Genomic DNA, 23674 nt, shown 5'->3' on the forward strand with positions numbered 1-23674 from the left:
AGCTGGGGGTCGGCCTCTTCTCTCGTGTCATTAGTGATAGGACCAGAGGGAATGGTTTCAAGCTACGGCAGGGGAGATTCAAGCTGGACATTAGGAAGTATTACTTTTCAGAAGGGGTGATCAGGCACTGGAATGGACAGCCCATGGAGGTGTCACCGACCCTGGGGGTGTTCAAGGAAAGACTGGATGTTGCGTTGAGGGACATGGTTTAGTAGGAGCTATTGGTAGTGGGTGAACAGTTGGACTGGATGACATTTTAGGTCTTCTCCAACCTTGGTGATTCTATGAAAGGAAGGGGGGAGCCTTCTAGCCCCACAGCCCGTAGAGCCCACCCTAGAGCCCCCTATCACCCTATGGCCCCACACAGCCCCATAGAGAACCATATCCCCCATACACCCCCTTGTAGTCCCATATCCCATAAGAACTCTCCTATAGCCATCCCACTACCCCTTACAGATTCCCCCAAGAGCCCCCCAGTCTTTTATACCCCTCCCATATCCCCTTATAACCCGTCTATAGTCCCCCCACATTTTCCTATAGCCCCATATCACCCTATAGCCACAATAAAGCCCCCTATACTCCCATATCCCCCGTAACACTTTGATAGCCCATGCATATCCCCTTATGATCTTCCCTTACAACTGTATAGCTCCCCAAATAGCCACCGACAGTCCCACGCCCCCCCAGCTCCCATAGCACCCTATATCCCTCTATAGCCCTAAAACACCCCCTAAAGCCCCCCCAGTGCCTTATAGCCCCATATCCCCCTCTATGCCCCTCATAGCCCCCTTTTCTCCCATATCCCCCATACTACTTCTAGAGTCCCCACAGCTTGCTATTGCCCCAAATCTCCCTGTAGCCACAATAAAGCACCCTATAGCCCCACGAACCCCTATATCCACCCCTAAGGCCCCCGAAGCCCTAGAGCCCCATACCCTCCTATCACCCACGCAGCCCTATATCCCTCTACAGCCCCCCTAAAGCGCCTCATAGCCCCACATCCCTCCTGATAGCCCCCCAACCCCATATTCCCCACACAATACCTATACCTTCACATCCCCCGACTCTCCCCCACATCCCCTGATATTCCCCCACATTACCCCATACCCCCCCAAACCCCATATTACCCCACAGCCCCCCTGTAGCCCCCACAGCCCCTAAACTCCCACATCCCCCCGGATCTCCCCACCGCCCCCCGGACCCACAGCTCACCTCAGCCCCGGGGGGCACCGGGCGCAGCGCCGGAGGGCTCGGGGGGGCACGGCCCGGATGCGGGCAGCAGCGCTGCGGCGGTTGGGCCCCGAGTCCTTCAGCCGTCCCAAAGCCCCGCATCCCGCGCACGGTTCCTCTCCCCGGCCCCGGCCCAAGCCGTTCTCCCGCACACCTCCGGCTTGTGCCGCTTTCCTCAGCACCGCTCCCGTCGTGCCGCGGCTCCGTCTCGGTGCTGCCCGCACAGCTCCGGCGCGCAGCGCCTGCGCCTGCGGGACCGGCGGCGTCGGAGAGGAAAGACGGCGGGCTCCGAGCCGGAGGCAACGGCCGCTCCCGCGCTCGGCGCCTCAGCCAATCGGAGCCGGCAGCGCTGCCGCCGACCAATCGGAGACCGGAGGCGGGCCGGAACTGCCGCCGACCAATGAGAGGCGCGAACGGACCGGAATTGCCCCCAACCAATGAGAGGCCGGAGGCGGGGCGGAGCGGCTGTGGGGGCGGGGCCTCGGGGTGCTCTGTATTGCCATAGGTGATGGGATTGGGATCGGAATTGGGATCGGGGATGTGGGATTGCGATTGGGATGAGGGCTTGAGATTGACAGGTGGGTGATGGGCTTGGGATGAGGGCCTGGGAATGAGATTTGGAAGTGGGATTGGGATGTGGGCTGTAGGATGTGGGGTTGGGATGTTGACTGTGGGCTTGGAATGTGAGATTTGGGACTGGGCTGTGGGAATATGGATGTGGGATCTGAGGGCAGGGCTGTGATGCCTGAGGTCACCCGGAGTCACTCTGTGATCAGCCCACAGCTGTGTGTTCCAAAGAACAGCCACTGAGGTCAGGGGCAGCAGTCCAGGCAGGGAGATGCTGTGGTGGGAAGCAGGCTTGGTGCCGACGTCCTGCAGGGAAACGGGTGCAGACTGCATGGGACAGTGTAGGACAGCACGTGGTGGAGATGGCTGAGGGGCTGGCAACGCTGGAAGGCCCTGACGGAGCCACGGTCTTTGTGCAGCAGGCTGTGGATGGTATCTGTGCTACAGAGAACCGTGAGGGGACACGCTGTCCTCGTGGCACTGGGCTCTCGTGGCCTCCTTGTGCCCCATGCAAAGGCTCCCACTGCCCCAGGAATAGTCTCGATCCTGCACAGGGGACAGGATCTCCCTTCCAAAGGCCCGGGCATCAGGGTTTGGCCTTTCTGCTCCATAAGGCAAAGGTTGCTGTTCTCAGCATCAGAGCCACCAGCACAGCGCCTTTGTCTCCCTGTAATCATGGCTTCCAATTATCTGCTCTAACAAGTCCCTGGGGGCCGTGTTGGCAATGGCTCTCAGCGGGGCCCATTCATACTCCCAGAAACTTCCTTCCAACTTTATCTTCCTGAGCACTTTGTGCAGTCTTCTCTCAGCACTGGAGGATGATGGACTCAGCACCAAACACCCCAAGGAGACCAGTACAACCCCGAGAGCCCTCAAGTGCTTTGTGCCTTCCTGACATCTTCCTCAAGTCTTCAGAACCTGTACAGCTAACTGGAGAGCTATCAGGAGAGCATGTAAAGTGGAAGAGCCCAAAGTACATTTAATGAGTCTATTTATTAATTTATATTTCCCCCGGCATTAATAGCACATTAAGGCAGCACTCTGCAGTCCATCTTCATCCAAGGCGTCTCCTAATGAGGTTTGCTCTTTCACTGTGTGGACAGACTTTCTCCTCAGCCTCCCAAGCCCATTACTGCTCACATTGGCCCCGTGGGATTTTCATCCCTTTTCCTCACATCAGTCTTCTCTGAAATTTGCAGCTCAGTGTTGCTTTTCCTTTGCATCAACTCCCACTTGCCTTCCTCAGAAACCAGCTGCACATGGGCACAGAGGGATTCCTCCTTGTTGCCAACAAAGGGGAATCAACACGATGCAATTGAATGAACAGTAAAACACTCTCCTCAGCTGGATGCCATGTTCAAGCTGTCTGCCTTCCAGGGGGAATTTCGGTGCCAGAAGAACTTTTGGCAGAGAAAGTACATACAAACACAAATAAGAAGTTGAGTAAAGAATTCATTAGACTTCTGAGATGGCCCAAGTTTCCAACTTATGGGAGCTCCTAGAGTAACCAGATAGCTGGGAGGTATCTGAAAGAACAAAGAGCAAAGGGAGGGGGACATCTGGAGAGCAGTGGGAAGGGCACATGTCCACACTGCCTGCAGAAAACACGACCTTAGCCATGGTCATTTATTCAGGAGAGCTGGAAACACCTGCAGGGAGTGGGAGATCAAATACAGAGGTGAGACCAAGCAGGGCTAGCAGCTACCTGTGTCCCAGCACCTGAATGCTTTTGTGTCCTCCAAACACAGTTCTGGAAAACAGTGACACAATAAATCTCCTCAAAGACTGGTATTTCCAATAAGGAGAGAAACCAGGCCCCAAAGCAGTTTAGAAACTGAGAGGTGTGTTGGCACATTTTCTGTGATTTGGATCTTTCTCTTCAGTTCTTTGTTCCAGTTTTACATTACATAACATCTTTCGCACCTACAGCCTCAAAACAAACACACAAACAAACAAAACAACAGAAAAAAAAACATCTTTGACAGTGATAGGCCCAAGGAAAATGGTTACACACTAAAAGAGAAAATAAGATTAGATGTTAGGAGGGAATTCCTAATGTCCTTAACATCAGGTTGTGAGGCAATGGAACAGATTGCCCAGAGAAGTTGTGGATGCCCCATGCTCAAGGCAAGGACAATGACACGGGGGTTGGAACTTGATGGGCTTTAAGGTCCCTACCAATCCAAGCTATTCAGTGATGTATGTTGGAAATATCCAAATACTTTATCAGGACGGTATCTCTGATAAAGCAGATTTTATTTGCAATTGCAATGGAGGGGCCTCCTGCAAGCAGGACAGCACTCAGAAAACAGCGTTACATCTTTTATTCCCTATTGCCCGATGCTTCTCTCTTTCTCCCCCAGTTCCTCATTGGCTGAATACTTTAGGTTCCCAATCTTCTCAACGCTTCACTAAACATACAAACACTGGACAAACATAGATCTCTGCTGGCTAAGTGTAAACTTCTAATTAATTAATTAACGTCTGACCCTCACTCCACACTTGGTTATTGTTTCTGGATATCTGCTTGACCTCCCTTGCATAGAGATAAGCTCGGAAGGAGGAAAGTTCTTCTTCAAACCAGTTGCCCTTTTTAGTATCTAATGCAGAAACAACATTCCATTCCCACAGACACCACAGAGTGACATCCGCTCAGAAATTGTACAAAGACAAGTGATAGCTGGCAACCTACTGCTGGGAACCTGTTTTGGCAGGGGTGGTGAACGTGGTGAACCCCCGCTGGTCCCTTCCAACCCCTACGATCCCGGGTTCTACTTTCTGTTCACAAATCTGATGTCATCCAATCCAACGTCCCGCTTTTTTAACTCAGCCGATATCCCCTCTTCGTTCCTCTTCCTTCCTTCAGGTGATCCTGCCCACAATGTCCATGTGAAATGTCTCATCCCGCTTGGAAGGCTGTGAGGAAAGCAAATCTCTGGGATCCCCCAAACAAAGCACTCCCTGCCCGGCTGGGTCGCGGGAGCCATGGAGTCATGACTGTGACACAGAGGATCAATGCCAGGTAAGTTATGGAGCGTTCTAACAAGGAATCAACGACTTCCAGGCAAAACTAAGCAACTTTCTGACCACAGGTCATCAGCGTTACGGGTAGAGTACTTTGGAACAGTACTTGTTTCCGTATCTCCTACTTGAACATCACTTCAGGCAACGGCCACTAAAGGAAAACGACTAATACCGCATGGAGAGCAAAGAAAAGAGAGAGAAAACAGAGAGGGGTGAGCGCTCCCACCCAGGGCGGGCAGCAGGCTGCTGGTGCCAGCGTCACAATGGGCAGCGGCCAGCACTGGCCATGCTGTCATCGTGTCACCGTGGTGACGTTTGTGACACGGGCACCCGGGAGGGGTATGTAGGCAGAGCACGCTGGTGGGTCCTGCATCCTGAAGGAGCATCTGGCAGAGAGCAGACGCATCTGAAGGATGAGCTCCGGCATGGCTGGCGCCAACAAGGAGCAAGCCGCCGGCACGAGGCGGAACGGGATGAGCGAGGTCGGCCCCGCAGCGAGGCGTGCCTCCAGACCGACATGCACCGACACCGAAGGTACACGGGTCCAACAGCCAGCACAGGAGCGGTGCTGCAGCCAACCTTGGCACGAGATGACACTTTCCATCTGCCACCTCGCTCCTGCCTGGCAGCGGTAGCGGTGCCGGGAAGCGGCAGATGCAGAGTGTGACCTGCTTTTCCTTTGCCCTCCAGAGCGAGTTGCCGTCTGGGATGCGGTGGCCGCCTACGTAGGGGAGCAGCTGCTGCTGCGGAAGGTGTGTTGGATGTCGGGTTCCTCCTCTCCCTGTCCAGCTCAGCCTGGACTTCCTCTGAGTCTTCCCCTCCACAGAAAGCAGGAAACTGCCCCCACATTTCTCTCCTGGGCATCCTACGGGCTTCCTGCAAATCCTGCACGATCACTTGTGCCGGGCACTGTCTATCTCAGGGCTGATCCCGGTCTCTGGAAGCCTCTGGATCCCACGAGGCTGCTTCTGCCCTGCCTGCTGTGCTGCATTTGGGACGGCAAGGGGAAGGAGAGGACTGTGCAGCCCCTTCCCAAAGCCATTCCCGATGCCCTGGCTTGTGCCTCTGAACAGCGGCAGAGGGCACCTGAGCTCTGTCCCTACCTTGGACCCCTCTGGCTCTTCCTCCAGCCGTCCCATAACCCTTCCGCCCTTCCTTTCTCTTCCACTTGCAGGGGGTCTGGATTCCCACCTTCGGCTCCTTTGACACCATCTCCAAAGACATCCGCACTGAGGATGGGACCCTGACTCTGCGGTGGCCCGTGTTTCACCTGGCTACAAATCTCATAGCCACGCACCACCTCAAGGCCCGCAGGGAGTCCCTGCCAGGTAGGAGGGGGGATCAACTTTTGCTGCTTTCATGGACAGGGCAAACGGCCAGCGCCTCCATTCTCAAAAGCAAACCTCCTCCTCTGAGGAGCCTGTCCAATCATGAGGCCGTTCTGGCTGATGTCCACCAGAAGCACTTCTAGGCAAGCGCCTGTGGAAAACCACCCGTATCATCAACTCTGTCCCTTGCATTTTTCAGTCCATAGGAAGGTGGAGCCCCTGGAATACAGCAAGGCAGCCGCAGCTGCCTCTCTGAGCTGCGAGACACTCAGGACTTGCATCCAGAGCACCGTGTCCCTGCTCTCCGGCTGCCTGCAGAACGGGGAGAACGTTGCTGTTGTCCTAAAGGACATCGGCGTCCTCCACATTGATGGACTGACGTTCCAAATGAAATTCTTCTTTGACTTCCTCGAGAAGCTATCAGGGAAAGATACATTCAGAAGAGCTGTTTTCAAGGTGAGCTGTGTGGTTTCTCCGTGGCCCAGGCACTGCCGTGACCCTTGCTGTGCCCGCACACGGCCCACCAGGACCTGGCCAGCTGCTCGGGCCGTGCAAGTGCTGTGCTGCTGTCAGCTCTCCCCGCCTTGGGCTCCTCGTGTCCCCAGGACCTCAGCCGTGACGAGGACGTCCCACATCCTCCCCGTTTCTCCCCTGCAGGCCCCCTGGCTGCTGGACACGGTGGTGTCTCGGGTGGCACCGGTGGCCTCCATGGCGCTCTCTGGCTGCGCTGTCGTCTTTCCCATGTGAGTATGTTGGTGGCTGTAGCTGCTGCTTGATGCACCTGCTCAGCTCTCGTTCTGGAGCGCTTGTTCCTTGTGTCCATGAGTGTCCTGCCCATGAGCATATGTCACAGAATCATAGAATGGAAGGAACCCTGACAGGGCACCTAGTCCCACTCCCCTGCAGGGAACAGGGACACCTACAGCCAGATGAGGTAACTCTGAGCCTGGTCCAGCCCGACCTTGAATGCCCGTCCGGGCACCCACCACCTCTCTGGGCAAGATGTTCCGGTGCCTGCCACCCTTCTGTCAAAAGCTTATATCCAATCTAAATCTTCCCTCCTGCTGTTTGAAACTCTTTCCCCTTCACCTATCTCGACTGACCCTGCTAAAGACTTTAGAAAGTCGTGTGCTTCATGCAGCATGACAATGTGCCTGGGAGCAGGCAATCAGAGAGAGCAACAAGGATTGCTGGAGCGCTGCGTCACACCGGTCGCTGTCTTCTCCTCTCGTACAGGTTTCAAATGGAGTTTGTACCCAAACCACCGCCCACAATAAGACGCAGGTCCTCAGGAAGCATCCCTGGTCAGGAGAAACCAAAGAAAGAAGGCACTTTGCCACCTCTTGTCCAGGGCAAGAAAGGTAAAGCAGCGGCCAGCTCCTTTCCGCGGCACGGGCAACATACTTGAGATGGGAAATCCCTTGCTGACCATCAGCCAAGGGCTCTGACTTGTGTCAAAGCTTCACGCCAGCTCAGCACGGCCTCTTCCCAAACTAAGGAATTGTTGGCCTCTCACAAACTAAGGTGCTGGGTGTGACGTGCCCTCATCCCTGGCTATGGCAGGAGGATGTGTGGATCTTAGGCCCCGCCCTTCCCTAGCAGAAGGATATGGTCCCCAAAAGCCACCCTGCCACCTCATCGTCACCACCCAGCTCCTCTTTCCCAAAGCCAACGTCACTAATGCAGTCCCAAAACAGAGCTGAATTGCAGAGAGGAGGAGTGGGGCCAGGGATGGTGTCAGGAAGGGTCCGAGGGCGGTGCAGATGTCAGCAGTGGGGGGAGCAGAGCGTCCCTCTCAGATGTTCTGGGAACAGGCCTGAGAGCCCCTTGTGAGTGAGCCAAAGGGTTTACGGTGAATCTCCTCTGCCTCTCCATTCCAGTGAGATTTGCTGACACTCCAACCTATATCAAACGGTTGAGCATAGACAGCGTTGATGGAGAGCACTTCAGAAGGATAAGGAGCTCACTGCTGAAGGAGAGCTCCAAGGCCAGGTGAGGCTGGAGGCTCTGGGCTGGGATGTGCATGGGGGTGACACAGCGAGAGCCCGTTCCCTAGCCCCAAAGGGTCACTGTTGGTGGCCGCCCAACAGTGCTGAACGCAGCAGCACCCACCGTGCTGGGATGGGGACGCCAGGAGCCCCCCGGCTCACAGGGCTGGCCCCTCTCCGCATCCCAGGAGAGTCACGGGGCAGCCGCTGAGCTGTCTGTGGGGAGGGCTGCGTTGCAGCCAAGGCTCCTGGCTCAGGCTTGCAGCATGCGGCCCCAAAGCCATCAGCCACTCACGCGGACCCCTCCCGCTCTGTCCTTTCAGTCCGCTGCCACCCATCCGGAGGGCGTCTGAAGCCCAAGAGCAGCCGGTGACCTGCGAGCTGCAGGGGGAGGCAGTACCATCAAGCAAACAAGACCAGCGCCGAACACTGGGAACCAAACACGTGAGCTTCCTTGATGAAGTGCAGGAAGCAGGAAAAGCCCATCGTGAGGATGCGGTGCAAAAATTGCAGACAGCCAAGGCCGCACCCCCTCAGATCACCTTGAGGCCAGCAACACCTTTCAGAAGCGACTCAAGAAGATCTTCCTCAAGGGCTGAGTCTACAGAGCCTCAAGGCCGACCATCCAGGCTCCCACTGACATGTGACTCAGTTAAACTTCTCAGGCAGAGGGCAAGGAAGATCAGGCCAGTGCAGGATGCACTGGGGCAGATGGCAGCATCACCACTTCGTGGGGAGTCCAGGCTGCCTGAGGAGTCTTCCATCACCCGACCTGGACTGCTGCCACCCATAAAAGAAGAAACGGGGTCTCCCGAGTGCCAGCCTCCAAAGACCAAACCCCCAGTCCGCAGGAAGGCCACACCCTACCCACGCTGATGCGGGCATGGGGTGCCCACGACACACACAGCTCCACTGGAGGCTGCAAAACAGATGCGTCAATCCCATCTGCATCACATCTAATACTAACCAGGCTGCCCAGGGCCCCATCCGACCTGGCCTTGAACACCTCCAGGGACGGGGCATCCACAACCTCTCCGGGCAGCCTGTTCCAGTATCCCACCACTCTCTCTGGAAAGAACAATCCAATCTGGCATCCAATCTTCAACTCAAAACCACTTCCCCTTGGCCTGCCATTAGCTACACCATCAAAGAGTTGACTCCCCTCCTGTTTGTAGGCTCCCTTTATGTACTGGAAGGCTGCAAGGAGGTCACCCCGCTGCCTTCCCTTCTCCAGGCCAACAAGGAGATCTAGAGTGAAATGTAGAGGGGCAAAACCATCAATAAAGCCTTATCAGGGGCCTACCCTTTAAAAACCTCCAGAACGCCTGTGACAGTGTCATTGCGCCTTTTGACGCCAGCTCTTGTGCTGGTGGAGGGAGAAAGAATTGCGAGAGGGCATCAGAGCGTCTCACGGTGCTTTGATGCCCAGGGAAATCCAGCACAGTCTCTTCTGTCTTATCTGGATCACAACTTACGGGCTTTTGGCCTGGCAGGGCCCCTTTGGCCGGCTTGGAGAGGTCTGCAAATGCAGAGCTCCATGGGCCAGCCGGCCAGCCACCTCTCGCCTGGCAGTGCTCCCCTGAACGGCCAGCCGGCTTTCGGCCTGGCCCAACTGGCCGGCCAGGAGGCTTCAGGCCTCGGAAGGCTTCCCCAGCCAGTCAGCCAGCTTCACCAGAGATTCCGGATCTCCCTCAAGGCCTGAGTGCAGCCGCTCCACGCAGCCCCAAGGCAGACCATCCAGGCTGCCACAGCTGCCTCGTGGAGCACTCCAACTGCCCAGGCAGAGCACCAAGAAGAGCAGGCCTGGCAGGCTGCCCCCAGCCGACTGGCCTTTGATCTTCATTAGGCCTTGTTCTGCTGTGGAGGACAGGTGGAAGCAATTCACTTGTCTGGCAAAGGGTGGAGCCTGGTTCCAGCCCTCCCTACCCTCACGTAGGGGCTGGCTGCCAGCTGTGAGGGCTGTCAGCATGGAGGTGTGTTCTTTGTTGGTGTTCTGTGTGCCCTGATCTTCCGAGTGGGTTAAGCAGTTTTGTCTTTGTGTTCGGGTTGAGTTCTTTGCCTCTTGGGGGTAACGAGAAGCTGTGTCTGCTGTTGCCTGGGTGTCCAGTTGTTGTTTTGGGTGAAGGTTCTTCTTTGGAGTTTGTGGGCTGGGTCTCAGGAGGCCCCTGAGGGTCTCTGGCTTTGAGCATTAGTCAGTGGCAGTTGTTAGTTGTAGAGTGATCTGAGTGTGTGTGTGAATGGTGGTGCTTAGAGCTGTGTGAATTCCTTGGCGAGGCCAAGCGGCGTGGAGGTCCTTCTGCTTCTAGTTGTGCAAGGCAGGAGTGAAGTATGTTTCTCCGTTTCTGCAGCTGAGAGCGTTTTGTTTGCTCGTGCAGCTTTGCTGTGAGCGATGTGGAGCTGTCAGGCAGACTTGGGTTCCTTTGCCACTCTCCCAGCAGCAGTGAGACTAGTACTGCCTTCTGAAAGCGCACTGCAGCTGAGAAGTTAGTTAGGCTTGGCAGTGGAAATGCTGTGTTGGAGGGACTGTTGGTGGCCGTGAGGTGACAGCCCAAGCCTTGTATTGGCAACTGGTTTCTGTGGCATGGATTAACTGTAGCTCATTTTAGGGGAGGAGCCTGGGGTTTGATTGAATCGTACTGTGGAATGGGGGAAAGGGAAAGCCCCTTTGGGTAAGAACATGCTGTGAGTTGTAGTGCTGTAGCACTGTCTTTCTACCTAGGCAAGGTAATAAATAAAAAAGTGTGCTGAGATAAGAATATTTGTAATCTGCATTTATGCAATTCATTTTAGCTAGGAACTCTAAACTGCACGTACAGAGATCCACTGGCTGTGTTTGACAGCGAGTCAATAAGAAAATAACCATCACAGAGGGACCGTTTAAGGCCACTGAAATCAAGTTGTTTCTGAGATGTGACTTGTCTGCCTCTTTACCTGATAATAACAATATGAAAATAAAACAAAAGATAATACAGTATTATTTGTTTCTCTGTATTTTAAGGGTGATTCAAAGCTTTTGCTCTACTAAAAGTAATCTTACTCAAGACAAGGCTCTGGGCAGGAAACTGGAAATAAGACGGTGGACCAGGTGACAGAACAGGCAGTTGGCAAAGGCTTTAATTCCAGATGGCAAACTTAACATCTCTGAACCTGAGGCGGAACCTGTAAAATATTCCAGAGAGGACAGGAATCTAATTAATGATTTAGGAGGGAAGAGAGCAAGCTGACAGAGGGGTGCGCGCCCAGATGGACACACTGTTATGCCATTCAGTATCTTATGGGAGTGGGTTCCAAGGAAGATGACAAAACGTACTCGGGGAACAGACACTACAAAGGACAATCCTAGTACCAGGAACAGGGCACAAGTGGGGCTATTGGGAAAGGGAGCCTTCTGGGGCAACAATGGCAAATTGATTTCTCGGAACTCCCAAGAAAAGGGGGGTATTGCTGTGTGTTGGTACTGGTAGCTTCTTAGGGTGGCTGCAGGCATTCCCTTGTAGAACTAATAAGGCACAGGAGGTAACTGAAGTGTTGTTGCAGGAGGTTATTCCAGGATGCCAGGGAACTACTTGCGCTGTCAAGGAAAGTGCAGGGCTGAAAGTTAAACTCATAAAGAAAAGATGAGTTGGTTACTAATTTGCTTTATCTCAATGTACACGGGAGGTGTTTTAGCCTGGGAAGAGACCTCCTTTTACAGCGTAACTTCTCTTACAGGTTCCAGGGTCTTTAGCAGCCAAGGGAATTGCTCCAAACAATGGGATGTGGGTCCTGTACCCCCGAGGCCACCCCCACTGGTCCCCATGGAGGGAGTGGGGCCTGGGGGCACGCTGCTCGTTGAGGCAGAAATCATATTTTCCTGTTGATCCCTCCATCCACCTGTATTTGCATCCATCCTTTCATCCAACAATCGTTCCATCCATCCAGTGATCCTTCAATCTGTTTTTCCATCCCTCCCTCCCTCCCTCCAACAGTTCTCTCCTCCATTGGTCCCTCTGTCCATCTGTTCCTCTGTCCCAGCAGCCTCCCCCTGTTACCCACCAGAACCTCCTCTGGAGCTTTGGGGATCTCCCCAGAATGGTGCCTTCAGGCATTTTCTTGCTCTCCTGCAAGTGCTCATTTTCTGGTCCCTCTCCCTTGCATCACCCCATCCCTTTGCTCAGCAGCCCTCCCCATTCTTAGTTGAAAGCCTCCCTTGTGAAGCTGCCATCCTACTGACAAAAATATCCTCGCCTCCCTTAGGGAGGTGGGTCCCATCCCTTCCAAGCAGACACCAATCCGCAAATAGGTGCTGCAGACACAGAACCCAAGGCCCTGCCACCAGCACCAGTCCTGCAGCCAAGGACTGGCACGCACCACCTCCTTTCACCCCTGTCCCACAGCACCCCTGGGCCCCCACACCCTGGACTCCCAGCCCAAGAGCTCTGCAGTCCCTTTGGATGCCGTGTTACCCGTGCCCACCTTTCTTCCTGCTGGCCTTGCACGGTGAACCACACGAGGTGGAAGGTTGGATGGACCGCATCCATCGCTTGGAGGCACCTCAGCCTCCTCTCCAGCACTGAGGGCGCTGGAGCTGCGCTGGAGCTGCCGGCCCTTCTGTGGGGCAGGAGCGTCCTCTGCTGCCAGGATTCTCCAGCTTCAGTCCGTCACCAGCTGTGAGGCTGTGCCGTGGGGCTGCAGTGCGGGGCCTGCAGCTCAGAAAAGCCCCTGAGCACTGCGGAGACAAGCAGGCGCTCTGTGATGCCTTCACAGTGTTATTCGCTGTGGGAGAGACATGTTGTTTCTGCACTGGATATTGAGATGGACAGTTGAGTTAAAGAAGTGGAACATAACGCGTTTGTATTCTGTAGCTTGTCTTTAGGAGCAGCTGGTGTGAAAAGTAGAAATATCATGTACATATTAGTAACATCTTTTAGAAACATAATTACTGAGCTATGCCACAAATTCTTCCTTACAAAGTTGCAATAGGTCTTAAATCTTTTAAACAATGTAGGTATAGTATTCTGAACTGGAAAACATATTGTAAGACTGGTAAGCCAGCAAACGCGAAATACATTTAACAAGCTTTCCAGGAGCCAGGGCCTTTACACAAAGCAGAACTGTCCCACGCTGTGGCAATGTCAGGATGCCAGTACTCAGCCAGTGAGGAATCAGGGCAGAAAGAGATCAGCGTTGGGCAATAGGGGATAAAAGGTGGAGCACTGTTTTCTGTGCGCTCCTGCTTGCAGGAAGCCCAACATGGCAACTGCAACTAAAATCTGCTTTATCAGAGATACCGTCCTGGAAAATTATTTGGATACTTCCAACATCACCAACAGTTACAAACACCTGCAAAAGCAAACAGGAACCACGTCCTGTAGCGATAAGAACGCACAGCTTAGCAGACAGGAGCGTAGGGTTTGGGAGGAAGTTGTATCTCAGAGGTTGGTAGAGAATTTCACATCATGAAGGCAGCACCAGCAGAGTTTCTAACGGCAGTGCTATCCAGGAGTCCCAGCAGGAGGTGCTGGCACATTTGGTACGTGACCCCAGCACAAGGCAGCTCAGCATGAGGCATCAGGCAGAGCTGATGAGATGTGCGTTATGGACAAGTCATTCTTTCATAGGTACCATTCCATGACAGCAATTAACTGAGAGCAAAGGCTTGACACACACACCTGATGGTTTACACTCCCCCCAGTCAGGGCAAACAGACCAAGACTATGAGGCTGACCTGCAACCAGGCACAGTGCAGCTCAAGTTCCTTCTGCAGTCACTGGGGCAGCTTCCCCACCTCCAGCCCTACAGGCAACGTACACACAAAGCGCAGCACGGCTGGTCGTGCTCCACACTCAGACAGCAGTTTGACAAGTTGGAGCTTTACAAGGACGTGGAGATCACTTCATGATCTCTGCCTTCCATGCTGGAGCAGCAGCCAGTTGTACTTAGGTTTCTGAAGCCCCTTTCAGTCTCAGGAGGGAATAACACAGCCCAAATGCAATGGATGCAATGGGGCTCTCTCTAGGACACCTGCTGCCTCAGAAGAGTTCCCATCTCCTGAACAGCTATGGAGCTCCTACAAAAGCATCCCACACAAACAAGGAAGGAAAGAAAAACCCAGGACACTGGGGAGGGGTCCTACCTCTCAGCAGGTGATCCCTGTTCCGTGTACAGAGGATGGACATAAACTGCACCTCATCTGTTCCCCATTTCTTCTCCCCCACTTCGTATAGGCACTTACAGACATGGATGACAAAGTAAGGCTCATGGAGAAGACTGGGTGTACAGGAGATCTTTAATTCCTTGGAGCTAGAGCACTGCTGGCCCGTAACTTGTCTACATCATGGATATTTTCCAACAAGCACCAACCAGGCACGGCAACCCACAACCAAAATGTCATTGCCCCTGCCAAGTAACCAGCCTGTCTAGAGACCTCTCATTAGAGACTTGCAAACAAGACTAGAACCATTATGCCCATTTCACAGGTTGGCTTCTCTTCACCACGCATCACATGCACAAGAATAGATTGGGAAGCACATTACTTCATGTTACTTACACACCTGAGCATCCTGCTGAGCAAAGGCATCACTCCCTCATCTCTGTTTGCCTGCAAAGACACAAGGATAGAAGACTCAGTTCACCAGAGCATCTACTGGAAACAACTCCTGAGAAGTCCCCATTCAGGAACAGCTGCTGGAGATGGATAATGGAGTGCACCAAAGGGAACACTAGCTTACAAACACAGTGAAACACAGCTCAGGTGTGCTTCGGGCTTCCTTCTGAAACAAGCAGCAACCCACTTTACTGGGACGTTTAAAAAAGGGCCCACAGCACTCATGCACACCCAGAGTCAGAGTCTCCTCCCTGCAGAAGCTGGGTTTGAGGAGCAGGCCATGGGACACACAGGGAGAGAAAAAGCCAGCCTGGAGCTCCTCACCACTGAGTGCAGAGCTGTGCCCACAGCTCTGAAGATTCATCCCCTCCTCCCCTCAGCGTGGCTCACCGCTGCGAGGGACACGAGGACCCTTCGAAACATGGAAGATGTGTCAGATACGATGTCATCCTCAAGGGAGCAGCCAGATTCCAGCAAGAACACACACACAGCACCCATTAGGAGCAGGGCCACCACCTGGGTGCTGCCCACAGCATTTACCAGCCATAACCTGCTAAGTACAGAACTGGGCCCAGGGCTCTCAGCATCACTGCAGCACTCCAGCCATCATCATTAGTGATGCAGTCTCCAATTAAGAAGCACAGACAGTAGGAAACTGGCAAGAGAGCCACACGTCCCGCTGACAGACAGAATGCTCCTCCCCATTTTATTTATACCAGTTCAGTTGCTGGTGAAATTCTAGTCTAGCTTCTCTCTGGACAAACAGCAACAGCCACGTTGGCCAGTGTGTCACACCTAAAAGCTCCCCAGATTCCTTCCTCTTCACGTCTGCCTGCACACACACAAACTGACTGTCAGACAGCAGGACAAGGCCTGGCCTTTTGCTCTACTTACAAAGCTTGTGGTTCTCATCCATGTGACGAATCTCTTCATCGGTGTGAGAAGCCACAATTTCAATCAGGCAACTTTCATCTGTTCCTGCTCCCTAGGGAATCACCAAGGCAAGATTTAAGATACCAGCAACTGCTCGTGACGTGCAACCAGGTTCCTTTAATAATAATTTAGGTTAATGATAAATAAGAAGACATACATAACAAAGCAGTAAGTCCTTGGCCAGAACTTAAGCAATACGAAAGGAAGGCTTCCAAACCTTCACAGCCCTCCTTAGTGTGTGCACGTCATACATGGTGGTGGCAGTCATCATCCCAGTGATCACTCTCTCAAAACTCCCACTCAGCTTCAAGTCACTTCAAGTCATCAATCAAAAAATCAAAGGCCAAGAGAGGAGAAAGGAGTTGGCAGAAGGTACGGCCTTCGAGGACAGAAGGAACTGAGCTGTTCACCACTCCTCTTCAGGCTCCAACCCTCCTTGCATCAACAACTGCTCTGAACTGAACAAGAACAAAACAACCTTGGTCAGGTAAAGTCTCTGCTGACCTTTCTCTTAGGGAGATTGGGTCGTTGTTCGCTTTTCACCCAAGTGACACAACCACGTTCACACATCTCTGCAGACCACCTACCCTGCCACTGGTGCTCTTAGAGGTGACCAGAACTCACTGACGTTGGGAAACATTTAGTTTGGTCAAGACGTCGATGATGGCATCTTCATCCGTGCCTGCAAGAAAGAAATGGAAGCTAGTCAGGCTGCTTGCACAAGAATCACAAGTGCCCTCTGCTCTTGTGCCACCTCCAGTCCCCTACACAGCCAGCTCTCCACAGCCCCAGGACTACAGCTATGCACACAAAGCTGCCAGGACCCACACCTCCAGGGCAGCTGCATTTCGGGACATGAAGGGCAGTTCTGTTTCCACTTTCCAAACATCTTTAGGGCAGTTGTGCAGCAGAGCAATGCAAGCAGCTACGCTTCCCTCTAACAAACCACCAGAGCAGCCATTCCCAGTGCTGGGGAAAAAATAAAAGCTGACCCGAGGAGGGAGGGAGATCGACTTACCAAAGCCCTTCATGGCCTTCCTGAGAGCCTGCGCTTCTTGCTCAGCACTGAAACCTGAGACCCCCTTGATTGTTGCCTAAGGCCACAAGAAAAGGATTTAGCAAAGGAAGGCTTGCCCCGATGCACACATAGAGTTGAAATGAAAAAAAACAAACATAAAAGATGAACACAGAGATGATCAAACTCCACCCACACAAGTGATATGTATCAGGCTTCTGTCTCACGCAGCAGCCTATTCTAGTGGGACTTTCCAAGCACATCAGAAAGAAGCCACAGGGACACAACTACATGGAGAACATTTCTCCACATTGCTGCCCATGGAGTTATCTGGTTTCCAGTGAAACAAAAGCTGGACCACCTGCCATCTGTGTTCAGGCCCACCAGGCCCTCTTCCTACCAGTTCTCCATGTCAGTCATAAAGCAGCGTGCTCCCATCATAGCCCTAGTCCTGACTTGTAGCAGGTAAGGACCGTTATTCTGCACCATTACTTTTGCTCTGCTCGACGCTGGTGAGGCTGCACCTGGAGAACAGCGTCCAGGTCTGGGCTCCCAGTACAAGAGACAGCTGGACATACTGGAAAGAGTCCAGCGGAGGGCTACCAAGATGGTGAAGGGACTGGAGCACCTCTTCTACCACAAGAGGCTGAGAGAGAGGGGCTGCTCAGCCTGGAGAAGGGCAGCTCAGGGGATCCCACCCACGGCCACCAATCCCTGCAGGGAGGGGCACAGAGGACGGAGCCAGGCTGCATCCAGCGGAGCCCAGCGCCAGGACCAGAGGTTGCCACCACACAAAACAGCGCTCAGCTCCACGGAGCCGGGGCTTTGGAAAACAGGCACGGGAACAACCACTGCACGGGCGGAACGCTGTGGGCTGAACCAGGAGGGAGCAGCGCGCCCAGAGAGTTGATCTGCAAAAATCCTTTTTCCAGAGAAGCCGCGCCGAGTTCCCGCAACACGACGACCGCAGGCATCGCCGCGGGCAGCCGGGCCGGGGCCGTCCGGGGCGCGCGCGCTGATGACGCAATGACGGCGCGACCGCGGGAGGAAAGGACCCCGCGCCCAGCACCCGCCCCGCTCGGCACACCGACCAATGGCAGAGCGGAGGAGGCGGGGCCGAGCGCGGGCTCTCCGCCAACGGCGGCCGCGGCCGCGGGCGCCGCCGCCGCCCCCGTCCGTCCCCCGTCGGAACGCAGCCGATCTCGGAGGGGGAACCGCGCCGTCCTCCGTCGTGGCGGCGAGGCGCTGCCGGGCTGCGAGAAGCGGCGGCTGACCGCGAGCGGCGGGACCCGCCCGGTGCCCGGGAGCGGCTCCCGGCTGAGCCGGGCGGCCCCGAAAGAGAGGGAGCGATCCCACGGATCGACTCGCGTTCGAGCCCGGCACGGAGTCCGGCGGGCGCCTTCGCTTCTCGCTCGGCTCCGATCGTCGGCGGCGCCGTGCTGAGCTGCTGCCCCGCAGCTGCCGTCTCCAAGCGCCGCTTTCCGTCTGTCCGTCTGTCCCCGCGCGGAGCTCCCGGAGCTGCGCGAAGCCGACGTGGAGCCGCTTCGTGTTGGCCCCGAGGAGGGAAGCTGTGAGGGGGGAACGATCGTTCGGACGGGAGCCGGCTGGGAATGCGGTCATTTCTCTCTGGGTTGCTCTGCGTGTTCAACGATTAAACGTTCAGCGTTCGTTTTGCTACGTCTCTGCCCGCGGTCGTTTCTGCAGCTCCACGAACCCACCGCGTCCAGTGCCCACCGCTGGGGAAGGACGGGGCGGCGCAAACGGCCGCGTCGTAGGACTGCGACCACCAGCCCCGTTCCTCCCCCCGCGTCCCCTGCCCTCCTCAGCACCGCGTGGGAAATGTTGGGGTGGGATTCTGGGAGAGCTGGGGCGGCTCAGCCTGCAGAAGAGGCTCGGGCAGATCCCGGGCACGGCCATCGGTCCCTGCAGGGAGGTGCGGAGAGCAGGGAGCCAGGCTGCGCCCGGCGCTGCCCAGCAGCAGGACCGGAGGCTCGCGCTGCAGCACAGCAGGTTCCCGTGCAATGCTGCCACCGCCGCGCTGCTGCTCCCTGCTTGCACTAGGCATGCTGCAGAGCACGTGCAGACGGTGCACGCCACAATCCCCCAGTTTCCCTGTTCCACCCTTTCTCCAGCTCCAGACCCCGTTTCCACCTCACAGAAGCCCCGCTCACACCTTTCCCCCCTAGAAGCTTCACTAACCCCTTTCTCCCTCCCACGACCTCCCCTATCCACCCCTGGAGTCATGCAGAAGAATCTGGAGATGTGCTAGAGGGGTTTGGGGCGTGCGGGGGGGGGCCCAGGTAGGTCCAGGGAGTCCAGGGAGTCCTTGGATTCATCCAGAAGGGTCTGCAGATGTCCAGGTAGGGTCTTGAGGGTGCCCAGGGGGTCTCCAGGATAGTCCCAGGGATCCCTTGAAGGACCTGGAAGCTCCGAGGATGGGCCCAGGAGTTCCCAGGAGCCACTGGGATGATCTGGAGATGTCCCACCAGTAGAGTCTGGTAGGGTCCAGAGAATCGTCATGTGAGGCTGAGTGGTCCTGGAGTCATCCAGAAGGGTCTGGGGATGTCCCAGAGAGAACTTGGAGGGTCCAGGGGATCCTCACGTTGATCCAGGGAGTCCTCGGATTCGTCCAGAAGGGTCTGCAGAGGTTCCGGAATGAGCCTGTGGGGTCCACGGAGTCCTCAAGTGGGTTCAGAGGGTCCTGTAGTCTTCTGCAAGGATCTGTAGTCTTCTGAAAGGCTCTGGAGATGTCCCAGAGATGTCTTGAGGTGTCTATGGGGCTTCTGGACTCATCCAGAAGGGTCTGGAGATGTCCCAGAGGGGTGTCGGGGTGACCAGAGTGTCCCTAGTGGTTCCTGCTGTGCTCCAGTGTTCTCAAATGGGGATTTTCAGGACAACCTCACATAGTGACATGTTCTCAGTCTGCTCTGTCCCTGTGAGATCGCCCCCAAAAATGTCTGTTTCCATTAAAATAAATACAGCATCACAGAATTGCCAGGGTTGGAAGGGACCTCAAGGATCATGAATCTCCAACCCCCCTGCCACACGCAGGGCCACCAACCATTCCACCTAATGCTGGACCAGACTGCCCAGGGCCCCATCCAATCTGGCCTTGAACACCTCCAGGGACGGGGCATCCACAACCTCCCTGGGCAGCCTGTTCCAGTACCTCACCACTCTCTCCATAAAGAATTTCCCCTGACGTCCAACCTAAATCTCCCTTCCCTCAGCTTAAAACCATTTCCCCTTATCCTGTTGTCACTCACCCTTTCAAAGAGTTGATTCCCCTCCTGTTTGTAGGCTCCCTTTAGGTACTGAAAGGCTGCAATGAGGTCACCCCGCAGCCTTCTTTTCTCCAGGCTGAACAAGCCCAGCTCCCTCAGCCTGTCCTCATAGGGAAGGTGCTCCAGTCCCCTGATCATCTTCGTGGCCCTCCTCTGGACCCTCTCCAACAGCTCCCTGTCTTTCTTGTACTGGGGGCTCCAGACCTGGACGCAGTATTCCAGATGGGGCCTCACAAGAGCAGAGTAGAGGGGAACAATCACCTCTCTGTCCCTGCTGGCCACCCCTCTGCTGATGGAGCCCAGGATCCCATTTGCCTTCCGAGCCGCAAGTGCACGCTGCTGGCTCATGTTAAGTTTTTCGTCTACAATACGTCAATTTTGTTCCATTTTGTTGTATTCTGTTGTATTTTGATGTGGAACAGCGTCACGGCTGTTCCACATCGAGGTCACCCTGTGTCACGGTGTCACCTGAAGACAGTGACACTCAGTGCCATCCAGTGAAGGTGACACCACCAACCCCATGTCACAGCCCACGTGTCCCCCGACTGTCCCCAGCCCCCCTCCCTGAACCCCTCCTCGCCACCTCTTCAATGAGGATGTCACCGCGCTGCAGTTGTGCCACCATGGCAGGGGAGACAGCTGGGGACAGTCTTGGACAGCCAGGGTGACAGCGTCACCCGGCTCCAGGAGCTGCAGGATGCTGATGGGGCTCTCGAGGTACGTTGGTACGGCCCCGGGTTCCACGGTCACAGTGACAACTTTGGGGACAGGTGGTTGTCCCAGTGCTGGCACCGCCAGTGGTTGTCCTGGTGTCACCTGGTGGCCTGGGGAGAGTTGTTTCCTTGGTGCCTAGCACAGGGGATTGGCGAGAAACATCCATTTCTGAAAGGAAGCGGGGAAAAAATACAACAAAACTGACACAGTATGACATTGACATAGAGTACCCCTCTGGGACATCTCTGGGATCTATGGGGGGAAAGGTGTGAGTGGGGCTTCTATGAGGTGGAAACAGGGTCTGGAGTTGGAGAAAGGGTAGAACAGGGAAACTGGGGAATTGTAGTGAGCCCGAAGCCCTGTGATGTGGAAAGGGGGCCTGAGGGTAGAGAGAGGGGATTTTGAGGGGGAAAGGGGGAGAAAGAGGCTTCTGTGAGTGGAAAGGGGATCTGGGGGTGGAGGGGTACACTGTGGTGGGGAATATTTTGGAGGGGAACTTGAGGGGTTGAAAGGGGAAAAGGGGGCTTTTGTAGGGCAGAAAGGGGGGTCTGGGAGTGGACGGGGGATTGTGAGGGGGGAAAAAAAGGATAGTGGGGTCTCTACTGGGAGGAAAGGGGGTATAGGAATGGAGAGGGGGTGGCAGGGGAAATCTGGGGGTTGTGGGAGGTTTCTACGAGTTGGAAGGGGAGTCTGGGGTAGACCTCAGGGGAGTACTGGGGGGAGAAGAGGAGAGTGGGTTGCCTATGGGGTTGAAAAAGAGTTGGAGGGGAATTTAGTGGGCTGTGGAAGGGAAAGGGGTGAACAGAGCCTCTACAAGGCAGAAAGTGCATCTGAGGCCAGAGGGAGGGGTGGAAGGAGAGAGCCAGGGGTTGCGGGGGGCTTCTATTGGGCAGAAAAGGAGTCCGGTTGGGGGGAATGGAGGTCCAAGTGGGGGAAACAGACTCCAGGGGTCAGGGAAGAGTACACGGGGGGGGTACAGGGGGCTCTAAGGTCAGAAAAAGGGGCCAGGAGGTGGGGGGAGAAGGGAGGACACGGGACCCTGGGGGTCAAAGAGAGGGGAATAGGGGAATAATCGGAGACTCTGTGGATCAGTATGGGGGAATTGGAGTGGGAGTACCTGGGGGAGGAGAGGGGATTCTGGGGGTCAGATAGAGGGGACTGGGAAAGTGGGGGAACTCTAGGGGACAGAATGGGGAGACTCGTGACGGGGTGGGGGGACACGAGGGATTTAGAACGGGGGGCTGGGGAGGGATCGGGGGGGAAGGTGCAGACAGGTGGACCCTGGGGGTCAGAATGGGGGAGGCACAGAGGGGAGGGGTGGAAGAGGACTACAGTGATCAGAACGGGGGAACTGGAAGGAGGGTAAACGGGGGGGCGGAGGAGCAACCCCGGGGGTCACACGGAGGGACGGGGGGGTTGTGGGCGACCAGCGGCAGGGGGAGGGGAGGAGGGCAGTGAAACACACGGGGTGGGGGAGGCGGGGAGACACAGGGCAGCCGCCCCCGCCGAGCGGAAGCCCCGAGCGGCACAGAGACCCCACGGGGCAACGCGGAGCGGCACGCGGCCCCCAACCCCCTTCACCCCGGCCCCCGCCCCGGTGCCCCCCCCGAACGCCCACCCGTCGAAGCCGAGGCGGCGCTCGGAGCCCCGCGGTGCCCCGCACCACTTCCGCACGGCCGCCTCCCGCTCGGGTCGCGGAGCTGATGACGTCACTCGGCGGGGACGGCGCAGGCGCCGCGGCAGCGGAGCGGCGCAGGCGCGCTGAGGCGCCGTCGCTCCGGCGACGCCGTCGCGCATGCGCTGTCGCCGCGGGGCCGGCTTCGCGCGCTGCCATGAGGGAGGGCGCGCCGTCGCCACGGCAACGCGGCCTGCACGCACGGCCTGAAGCCGGAGTGGGGCTGGAGGGACGGCGGGGGCCGAAGATGAGTGGGGGGGAACGGAGAGCCCTCAGGGATCTCCTGCGGAGCTGGGGGAGGGGAAGGGGGAGGGCGGAGCTCCGGGGATGGCGGCCCGGAGGGAGTGGGGCTGTGGGGTGGGAGATCCGCAGGGAGACGCAGTGGAATGCTGGGATCCGGGCAGAACGTGGAGATATGGGAAAAGGAGCACCGGGATCTGGACAACACGGTGAGAGCTAGGCTGAAAGGAAGCAGGGAAAGGAAGAAAGGAAAGTGAAAAAGAGAAGAAAGAAGGGCAAAGAAAGGGAAGCAAGACAGGAAAGAGAGAGAGAGAGAGAGAGAAAGGAAGAAGGGAGGGAGGAAAGGGAAGGGTAGGAAGGGAAAGGGAAGGGGAAGGGAAGAAGGGGAAGGGGAATCTCCATCCCCTCTTGGACACAGGGGGGAACGCAGCGAGCAAGGATCCGGATCAGGCTGAGGTACTCAGTGCCTTCTTTGCCTCAGTCTTTCCCAGTGAGGCGGGTTGTTCCCTGGGCACACAGCCCTTTGTGCTGGTAGATAGGGATGGGGAACAGAATAGGCATAACCCACGGCGAGATGGCTTTGGACCTGCTCCGAAAGCTGCACGCCCACAAGTCCATGGGGCCGGATGGATTGCAGCCTGGGGTGCTGAGGGAGTTGGCAGATGTGGCTGCAAAGCCGCTCTCCATCATCCTTCAGCAGCCCTGGCTAAGCGGGGATGTGTCCCTGACCGTCCCTGAATGCGTCCAAAAGACGTCTGGCTGTGGTGCTCAGGGACATGATTTAGTGGTGGGTTGTTAGAGTGAGGGGAGGATGGTCAGGTTGCGGTTGGACTCGGTGATCTTTAATGTTCTGTAGTCCCCCAGGTCCTGCAGGGCGGCGCTGCATTCACTGAGCAGCAAGGCGTGGTGCAGGGGATGTACCGCCTGTCCGGCGTCCGGCAGTTACGCCTGCCAGCTCAATAAAAGCTGTCCCTAAGATGCTGTGCTGTGCAGCTGTGGAGCCACACTGCTCCGCAACAGGTATAATGTGTCCTGATTAAAAAAATAATAATAATCAAATAAAAATTTGGAAATTGGTACAAAACACAGC

The 23674-nt window shown here is 55.8% G+C and overlaps 1 protein-coding gene and 1 long non-coding RNA gene across 3 annotated transcripts; one reads left to right on the plus strand and one right to left on the minus strand.

Annotated features, from left to right (window-relative positions):
- Window positions 1–5246: 5246 nt before the first annotated feature.
- Window positions 5247–9013, plus strand: LOC149913634 (uncharacterized). Its single transcript, XM_090128974.1, has 8 exons — window positions 5247–5355; window positions 5512–5573; window positions 5963–6149; window positions 6349–6605; window positions 6807–6892; window positions 7386–7510; window positions 8030–8141; window positions 8461–9013. The coding sequence occupies exons 1-8, from the start codon at window positions 5247–5249 to the stop codon at window positions 9011–9013; spliced, it is 1491 nt and encodes a 496-aa protein (XP_089985100.1).
- A 2110-nt stretch (window positions 9014–11123) lies between these two features.
- LOC149913635 (uncharacterized) lies at window positions 11124–17501 on the minus strand. Of its 2 annotated transcripts, XR_016460998.1 has the most exons (7): window positions 16675–17501; window positions 16244–16338; window positions 15874–16114; window positions 15618–15708; window positions 14671–14717; window positions 12593–12892; window positions 11124–11708 (listed from the first exon to the last, which is right to left on the minus strand). It is a non-coding gene; the product is annotated as an uncharacterized LOC149913635 (long non-coding RNA). The 2 variants fall into 2 exon arrangements; XR_016460997.1 differs by having other exon boundaries at window positions 16244–17501.
- Between the last annotated feature and the right edge of the window lie 6173 nt (window positions 17502–23674).

This window comes from Phasianus colchicus, chromosome 35, assembly GCF_987193195.1.
Source record: "Phasianus colchicus chromosome 35, bPhaCol1.hap1.1, whole genome shotgun sequence".
NCBI lineage: Eukaryota > Metazoa > Chordata > Aves > Galliformes > Phasianidae > Phasianus > Phasianus colchicus.

Coding starts and splice junctions, on each gene's coding strand:
- LOC149913634 (XM_090128974.1), top strand. CDS start 5,247: ATGGCTGGCGCCAACAAGGAGCAAGCCGCCGGCACGAGGCGGAACGGG. Junction 5,356..5,511: donor GACATGCACCGACACCGAAG/GTACACGGGTCC, acceptor TTTGCCCTCCAG/AGCGAGTTGCCGTCTGGGAT. Junction 8,142..8,460: donor AAGGAGAGCTCCAAGGCCAG/GTGAGGCTGGAG, acceptor CTGTCCTTTCAG/TCCGCTGCCACCCATCCGGA.